At 38.8% G+C, this 9,494-nt stretch overlaps 1 protein-coding gene across 5 annotated transcripts in view; it reads right to left on the bottom strand.

The window, feature by feature from the left end:
* Nucleotides 1–1,628: 1,628 nt before the first annotated feature.
* pi4kab (phosphatidylinositol 4-kinase, catalytic, alpha b) overlaps nucleotides 1,629–9,494 on the bottom strand; it is a 52,478-nt gene continuing 44,612 nt past the window's right edge. For all 5 annotated transcript variants that reach the window (XM_051902744.1, XM_051902745.1, XM_051902746.1 and 2 more), the window contains 5 exons: nucleotides 8,225–8,345; nucleotides 7,992–8,151; nucleotides 7,826–7,915; nucleotides 7,455–7,538; nucleotides 1,629–2,380 (listed from right to left, as the gene is read on the bottom strand). In XM_051902744.1, the coding sequence (XP_051758704.1) occupies nucleotides 2,329–2,380; nucleotides 7,455–7,538; nucleotides 7,826–7,915; nucleotides 7,992–8,151; nucleotides 8,225–8,345 (507 nt within the window). In that variant the 3' untranslated portion in view covers nucleotides 1,629–2,328. The remainder of the gene's footprint in view (nucleotides 2,381–7,454; nucleotides 7,539–7,825; nucleotides 7,916–7,991; nucleotides 8,152–8,224; nucleotides 8,346–9,494) is intronic.

Here is a 9,494-nt window from a genome sequence, read left to right as displayed (position 1 = left end):
TATTAAGAATATGTTTTATTAAGTAAAGACACCACACCTGTTGTTGTATTGTTTAATTAAAGTATTTAATTAAATAACAGAAAACCACACTTGGCACAGGAAGCAGCAAAGGAGAAGAGCTCTGAAGCGCCTGCCGTCGGGAAGGCTTAGCACTGGAGCACCTGTGAGGAAGAGGAAGGTTCTCGGTGCAGCGCGGCTATGCGAGCCGCCGCCTTGAAGGAGAGCAGCTCGAAGCCCTCGTTCAGTCAGTTCACCGTCGAGAGGCTGCAGCTGTGGAGTGGCCCTGCATCTCGGTGCGCTTGATTGGTCGGTGCAGCGCGGCTATGTGAGCTGCCGCCTTGAAGGAAAGCAGCTTGAAGCCCTCGATCGGTCGGTTCACCATCGAGAGGACGCAGCTGGAGCATGTGTGCATAAAAAGACCAAAGAGACCAAATTTTCACCAAAGAGAGAACATTTATAGGAACGATGTTTGAACTTATTCTTCTCTATGCTCTTTCCATCAATCATCAAGCAAATTATGTTTTAGGAAACAACACACTTCAGCAAACACTTTATATTCTACTAGACAGAGATTAAATTGCAAATACAGTAACTTTGATAAGCACTCTTTTTGTGCTTGTGAACATTTAAATAAACACTTTTAAGTTGGTTCAATACAGTGCCTTCTATTCACAATTTATTTTAATTTTTTAAAATAAAAAAAACAAAAAGTGTAAACGTTAACCTCAGTAAAACAAAACAAAAAATGCAAACAGAAACATTATAAACCAGACATTGCTATATCTGTTTTCTGTTTATTCTTCCAACTGAATTATTAACTGTTGAGTTCAAACTGGAAAAATAAGTTTGTGTCATTGTGTATGACCTCCTATAAATTTAGATTTTATTAAAACCCTTAAAAAAAATTTCCATTCCACTTTTTGATGAGGAAATACATAGTGTTGCCCATTTGTCTTTGTTATAATCTGTTTGACAAATCTTATGATATAAATTTTACAAATTTAACAATAGATCAGGATAGGTGAAAAACAGGGCGGTACCCAATATGTTACACCACATAGCAGGTTCATGACTCAGTACAGTGTTTTTCCATGACGCATATCAAATTAAATGCTTGTGTATTTCCTCGTAATCTCATTTCAATAGTTTTTTCCTGACAAAATGTACAAAACAGGGACATTATATTTTTAATATTATTTTACACTTCATATGTGGCATATTGAACTTGAAAGTTGTATTGAAAATTCAAATGAAGTACCTTGAGCAACACGTGACTAGAATAATATAAACATTTAATGAGAATAATAGCTAAACATTTAACAACCACCTGGATATTTCAGATTTAGACATTAAAAATAAAGTCCACTGATTTAAAGCCCAAGTAAAGTGATCAAACAAAAGATAAATCAATAGATTATCTGCAGAGCTCTGATCGTGTTCAACTCTGGTGAACACAATTTCAATAGTGATATTTTAAATAGTATCAGTCTTTGATGCATTTTGTACATTAATTAACAGACTAAAAATAAGTAATACGGTAACAGCGAAATAAAATAAAAGTTTCTGAGTTTCATTTTGGCATCTGCGATTATCACATATTCAATGGCAGTAAATAAGCTTTACAAATGTGCAATTATTGTAGACATTTATTAAATATCACAGACAGAATAAATAGTCCAAAGGAAGGATAAAATTAATGCAACCGTACAAACGAGCGTACAAAGATTAGTCACTTACTGCACAATCGACTGATCAATAAACACAGTCACATACTGCAAAACAAGCAGTGATTGATCAGAGGTCATGTGACCATAAAATCACAAATATCATTAACACAAATTCAGAGCTGCAAAGAAATCAAGATTCACAGAATAACAAACATTTAAACTCTTCATCTCTCCTCCACTGCCTGATAATAAATAAAATCAATCAAATACTGATTTTTGTTATTTTGTGCGTTAATGTTTTAATTTATCACTTCTAAAATGTGACCTTTGTCTCTAGTCCAGACCATAAACACATCTGCTGTAATAACGACATGATTTGCCTGGAAATTATTAAAGGCAAATAAACAAAACCACATCAAATAAAACTCAAAATGGCACAAAATTGACTTTAAAATCAAGTATAATTTAAATCATCATGCAGCAGAAAGTGTGTCATGTGAACAGGAGTCTCATAAGTGCTGATATAAGTGCGTATGAATCCATGCAAACTCATCTCAGGTGTATAAAGTGCACAAACACACCAGACTGTGACAGCAGTGTGACAGTGAGAGGCAACACACACACACTCTCTCTGTCTCACACACACAGGTTTCTCTGGCCTTCAGTACGGGATCTGGTTCTGATAGTACTGGATCATGTCATACGTTTTGCTCCTGGAACAAATTAAAAACATTTCATGTAATTCATATATGATTTATTAAGCATCACATGTAATGCAATTAGCACATGAGTGATGTGTGTATATCTGTACATTAGGGGTGTAACGGTACACAGAATTCAAGGTTCGGTATGTAATAACATTGACAATGGCGGATACACAAAGTCGAATATTACGCTTTTTCAAGAACTCACAGAAAGATGAGTGAGGAGGAGAAAAAGAGCCTACTTCACCTTTCCACGAGGAGACAGCGAGTGAAGCGGCACATAAGGACACACATATTTCATCACTGAGACTGTAGTGAGACTTCCACCACACAAATCAGCACAATGCCAAATTATTCTGTCTCATTATAACAGCGGAAACAACTTAAAATACTTTGTCATTTATGGTCATACCATTACATTGAACAAACATTGTTCTTTCGTAAAATAAAGCAAACAAACGGAAGCCGCTTTCTGCCGTCCCGGTTTCCTTTCGGTGAAGATTGTGGAGCGCGTCACAAAAATTAATCGAAACTCAGCGTATATACTGTAGACTACTAGCAATCTCTTGTGTGCATCTGAACACTTGGGCTGTGTCCGAAAACTGGAAGATGCTGCCTTCGGAGGACACAATTTAAGGTAGGAAGGCATCAAGGCATGTCCGAATCCAATGTTAGCCTTACTTTCTTTCTCCTGAGATACCTTCATCTGATCGATTTTTGAAGGCAGCATAGATGTACAGTGTCTCACAGAAGTGAGTACACCCCTCATATTTTTGTAAATATTTTATTATATCTTTTGATGTGACAACACTGAAGAAATTACACTTTGCTACAATGTAAAGTAGTGAGTGTACAGCTTGTATAACAGTGTAAATTTGCTGTCCCCTCAAAATAACTCAACACACAGCCATTAATGTCTAAACCGCTGGCCACAAAAGTGAGTACACCCCTAAGTGAAAATGTCCAAATTGCACCTAAAGTGTCTATATTTTGTGTGGCCACCATTATTTTTCAGCACTGCCTTAACCCTCTTGAGCATGGAGTTCACCAGAGCTTCACAGGTTGCCACTGGAGTCCTCTTCCACTCCTCCATGACGACATCACGGAGCTGGTGGATGTTAGAGACCTTGCGCTCCTCCAGCTTCTGTTTGAGGATGCCCCACAGATGCTCAATAGGGTTTAGGTCTGGAGACATTCTTTAGCAAGGCAGTGGTCATCTTGGAGGTGTGTTTGGGGTCGATATCATGTTGGAATACTGCCCTGCGGCCCAGTCTCTGAAGGGAGGGGATCATGCTCTGCTTCAGTAAGTCACAGTACATGTTGGCATTCATGGTTCCCTCAATGAACTGTAGCTTCCCAGTGCCGGCAGCACTCATGCAGCCTCAGACCATGACACTCCCACCACCATGCTTGACTGTAGGCAAGACACACTTGGCTTTGTACTCCTCACCTGGTCGCCGCCACACACGCTTAACACCATCTGAACCAAATAAGTTTATCTTGGTCTCATCAGACCACAGGACATGGTTCCAGTAATCCATGTCCTTAGTCTGCTTGTCTTCAGCAAACTGTTTGCGGGCTTTCTTGTGCATCATCTTTAGAAGAGGCTTCCTTCTGGGACGACAGCCATACAGACCAGTTTGATGCAGTGTGCGGCGTATGGTCTGAGCACTGACAGGCTGACCCCCCACCCCTTCAACCTCTGCAGCAATGCTGGCAGCACTCATACGTCTATTTTCCAAACACAACCTCTGGATATGACGCTGAGCACATGCACTCAACTTCTTTGGTCGACCATGGCGAGGCCTGTTCTGAGTGGAACCTGTCCTGTTAAACCGCTGTATGGTCTTGGCCACCGTGCTGCAGCTCAGTTTCAGGGTCTTGGCAATCTTCTTATAGCCTACGCCATCTTTATGTAGAGCAACAATTCTTTTTTTCAGATCCTCAGAGAGTTCTTTGCCATGAGGTGCCATGTTGAACTTCCAGTGACCAGTATGAGAGAGTGAGAGCGATAACACCAAATTTAACACACCTGCTCCCCATTCACACCTGAGACCTTGTAACACTAACGAGTCACATGACACCGGGGAGAGAAAATGGCTAATTGGGCCCAATTTGGACATTTTCACTTAGGGGTGTACTCACTTTTGTGGCCAGCGGTTTAGACATTAATGGCTGTGTGGAGTTATTTTGAGGGGACAGCAAATTTACACTATTATACAAGCTGTACACTCACTACTTTACATTGTAGCAAAGTGTCATTTCTTCAGTGTTGTCACATGAAAAGATATAATAAAATATTAACAAAAATGTGAGGGGTGTACTCACTTCTGTGAGATACTGTATACTTCGCTGCCTTTGATATCCCACAATCCTGTGCATTCCATTCTGTGACAGTTGAGCTAGAAAAATAAAGATGGCATCCAAAAGTTGTGTTTGCTGGTCAGTTTGTGTGTAAATGTAAGTTTTTGACCAAGATTTTCCACTTTTGATGTCATTTCTAGTGAGAAATTACTACTGTAGTAATTAAATATTTGTGTATCATTTGTGAATCAGGGTTGCCAGGTTTTTACACCATAACCCGCCCAATTGATACTCAAAACTATCCCAAAACTAGCCCAATACTAGCGGGTTCTGGGGGGGTAAAATCTGTTTTTTGGTGGGGTTCCCCTGTTTAAATTCACATTCCAGGGGCTAAGTATCATGCTATTTGGGGTCGATTAAACCCATGGACATGAAAAACAGATTGCGCTTTCTGCCGTCCCAGTTTCCTTTCCGTGAAGTTTATGGAGTGCGTCACAAAAATTCATTGAAACTCAGCGTATAGGCTACTAGCAAGCTCTTGTGTGCATCTGAACTCTTGGCTGTGTTCAAAATCACCCCTTATAGGCCTTTATCACACTTCTGCGTTCGAAAAGCGGAAGCTTCAAGTATCAGCGTAAAATAACTTCCGCTGCAGCCTTTAACACTGGCCGTGCCGATAGCACGGGAATGTTGTGATTTATTTTTGTAAAATTTAGCACAGATACTTATTCTAAAGATACCAACCTCTGTTTACAATCATTAATTGAGTATTGTGAAACAAAGAAAAAAGGCGTCATAATATTCTGACGCATATTTCGTTATTTAAACGGAAGCGCGCAAACCATTCTGTATGTGTATGCGCAATACTTCAGAGTCTTATTTTATCACAGAACTGCAAAAATAGAATACAAACAACATACACCGTAAAAAATGATTTTATGGTGAAGTAAATACTACAGAAAAAACAAACTTAATTTTGACATGAAAAAGTTAGTTCAGGCAAGAATTAAAAAAACTAAGTAAATTCTATATTAGTATTCAATTTAAGCTTGTAGAAATTAAAGCGTAAATATCACCATTATAAAATTAAGTAACTTTTATGATACTGGTGTTCCCATCATGCACTGGGCCTTGAATAATTAATGAGGTCAATTTTTCGCTGTTTTCCAGCTGTTTTATCATTGCTTTTGTGGTTATGTTTAGTAACTTGCCATTTTGTGAGTTCATTTTCTACTCAAAATGCCACATTCACACTCAAAACAATCCATCGAATGTTACCGTCATTGTGTATTGCGTACCAAGTACTGAGGTCTCTGAGTTCAGGTGCCGTGTTACTTTTAATATGTAGATATGGTGTCTACACAATATCTATTGTTTTATTTACTTAGATGTTGCTAAGTAAAGCATGGTTTAATTCAGTGTTATATTGTTTGAGTAAAATGTATTGCAAAAGAAACTTCAACAAAGTAGAAATTACTCAACCTTTTACTGGCCAAGTTAAAATTACGTATTTTCTTTGTTAATTTTACTTATCTTAGTTAAGTGGAGTTACTTAATTCCATATTTGAAACTTACTTAAAAAATATGCGTGCAAAAACTTGCGAAAGAAAAATTAAGTAAATTTTATTTATTGTTTTTTTACAGTGTATCACTTTAACGAGCTTTAATTAGACAAATCTTAAATTATTAACTACGACTAAAGTCTATTTTGGGTGGATTAATTTAAAGGTTTGGGGGAAATTGATTGTATTAAACAAAAATGTTAACTTTTTTTCCATGGACTTACTTTACGATGCTGGCATCAAATTTAAGTTGTTTAAATAAATGAATATGTCCAGGCAATAGACGATTATTCAAAAATAACTGGTTTGATTATCGTAAACAAATCATATCCTCCGTGTTTGAGTGCAATACTGCATAGCATTATGCTGTAGACAATAATGGGTGGTTATATATTGCAAAAATAAACAAAATAACATTACAAATAAAATGAAATCAGTCCGATGATTCCTCTGGCAGTAACTTGAGCTGCGAGCTGCACGTTAATCTCACGCCGTCAGTACACCGGCAGCGCTGATGATCGCCTCGCTCAGATAATGTTACACATTAAAATACAAGATGACATACATGGTAGGATAACATCTAAATAAACAGTTTTAAATATTAAAGTTTATTGTTGTGTTAAACTAAACAAGTATAATTTTTTTTCTCAAAACTGCCGCCTGTCCATTGACAATAATGCAGGTGGAAATTATTTTACGCTTCTAATCAAAGCCGGATGTGACAACACGCGTACTGTGATAAAGGCCTAAACCCTTGTTCACTATTCCCTATATTACTCCACTAATATAGTCCACTTGAAGGAGTGAATGAAAAGGAGTGAGTCAATTTGGACACTGAGTGCCGCTTTTGCATAGTTTGTACCTGCTGTTTAATAATCATTTGAATGAGTTTAAATAACGAATGAGCACTCAATATCGTCCACTATGGTTTCAGACGCCACTACAAATGGCTGTCCCCTCAAACAGTGCCCTATTAAGTTATAGGGGGTGATTTCGGACTCTCTTGTTTTGGGTTGGTGTGTAGATCGTCTCTTTTTCTGCTCTTTTTCCTGTTGTGGCGGTTACTAAACAGCGTTGCATTACCACACGCGCCACAGTCTTCTGACTGTATGCACCGAATCGTGACATCTGTACCGTGACCGTTTGGGGGATGAATACATGTACTGTTACACCCCTACTGTACATTTAAAGTGTTTATGTGTGTGTGAGACACTGACCTGCTGCTCAGGAAGCAGTTCTGAATGACTTTGATGATAAAAGCCGCTGCTTCCTTCTCACTCACTCCAGGGTTAAAACGCTGCCTACAACACATGATTCACTTCAGATCTTCACACAACAAACCAAAACATGCATGTTCTCCTGCTGTTCCTGTTGAAGTGTTTCTGGAGATGTTCTTGACATCTATGATGATGCATTCGTAATAATTCTCAAATTTACAACTCATTAACTCTCCGTGTTCATAACAATAAATACACATTAATGTACACTGATTTGTGTTTCAACTTAAAAAATGGTTCTTCCACATTTGCATGTACATAACTCAACGTTATCCATCCTTTCTGCTCCACTGAAGTTGCTTTAAACTCACTTGAGCAGTTTGATGGTCTGACCGCGGAAGCAGGGCAATCCTGTATCCAACATCAGTGTTACCAAGGCAACCACAGCATCCATGTACGGCCTAGAGTGTAACAGAGATAATTCAGTCCCTCAGTTTCTAACAGACACACACACACACACGTTCAATCACATCTCACCTGACGGCCAGGTATCCGCGCACACACATCTCCATGAACCACTTAAAGGGCGTGGCCTCCATCTTCCCGCCCATGATCATCACCATCTCGTCCGTCAGTTTGATGTCCGGCTCCCAGCCCAGATTCCCACCCGGAGAACTCTCAAACATGAAGCCAAAATCTGAGGAGCGAACACACATTAGAAACACACGTGATAAACACAGAACAGAGCTTTATGATGGTTTGAGTCACACCGATGTGGATGAGGTGTCCCTGTCTGTCCAGCATGATGTTCCCGTTGTGTCTGTCCTTGATCTGCAGCAGGAAGAGCAGCAGACTGTACGCAGCCATGCTCCTGATGAAGTTATACCTCGCCTACAGGACACATGACAGAGAGAGATGGAGCAAAAACAACCACTGAAAACTGTGTTTCACAACTCCATCCTTCACAACCGGGTTTGCTTTGGATAACCATATTTGAAGGCCACCTAGCCCCAAGTTTTGTTTTAATAACTTATTTTAATTGATGGACACTCCTAATATTAAGTAAGTTTCAGAATTCTAGGGTTCAGGGAATTCAGTGAATCTGCATGACTTTTACAGTCATTGTTAATCTACTGGAGAATTAAGGATAAGATTTTTTTTACTCAATTTCTACAGTACCTGATCAAACATACAGGTGCTGGTCATATAATTATAATATCATCAAAAAGTTGATTTATTTCACTAATTCTATTCAAAAAGTGAAACTTGTATATTATATTCATTCATTACACACAGACTGATATATTTCAAATGTTTATTTCTTTTAATTTTGATGATTATAACTGACAACTAAGGAAAATCCCAAATTCAGTATCTCAGAAAATTAGAATATTACTTAAGACCAATACAAAGAAAGGATTTTTAGAAATCTTGGCCAACTGAAAAGTATGAGCATGAAAAGTATGAGCATGTACAGCACTCAATACTTAGTTGGGGCTCCTTTTGCCTAAATTACTGCAGCAATGCGGCGTGGCATGGAGTCGATCAGTCTGTGGCACTGCTCAGGTGTTATAAGAGCCCAGGTTGCTCTGATAGTGGCCTTCAGCTCTTCTGCATTGTTGGGTCTGGCATATTGCATCTTCCTCTTCACAATACCCCATAGATTTTCTATGGGGTTAAGGTCAGGCGAGTTTGCTGGCCAATTAAGAACAGGGATACCATGGTCCTTAAACCAGGTACTGGTAGCTTTGGCACTGTGTGCAGGTGCCAAGTCCTGTTGGAAAATGAAATCTGCATCTCCATAAAGTTGGTCAGCAGCAGGAAGCATGAAATGCTCTAAAACTTCCTGGTATACGGCTGCGTTGACCTTGGACCTCAGAAAACACAGTGGACCAACACCAGCAGATGACATGGCAGATGACAAAGGTGCTGGTTATATAATTATTCTAATTATATAACCAGCATCTTTATTAGAGCTTGGCATTTTTTAGAGCAATTCATATACAATTATTTTAATTTACATGACTTTTCCAGGTCTAG

The sequence above is a fragment of the Ctenopharyngodon idella genome, chromosome 8 (genome assembly GCF_019924925.1).
Source record: "Ctenopharyngodon idella isolate HZGC_01 chromosome 8, HZGC01, whole genome shotgun sequence".
NCBI lineage: Eukaryota > Metazoa > Chordata > Actinopteri > Cypriniformes > Xenocyprididae > Ctenopharyngodon > Ctenopharyngodon idella.
The sequence above is the reverse complement of the archived record's forward strand: the minus strand, read 5'-3'. Positions and strand labels throughout refer to the sequence as shown.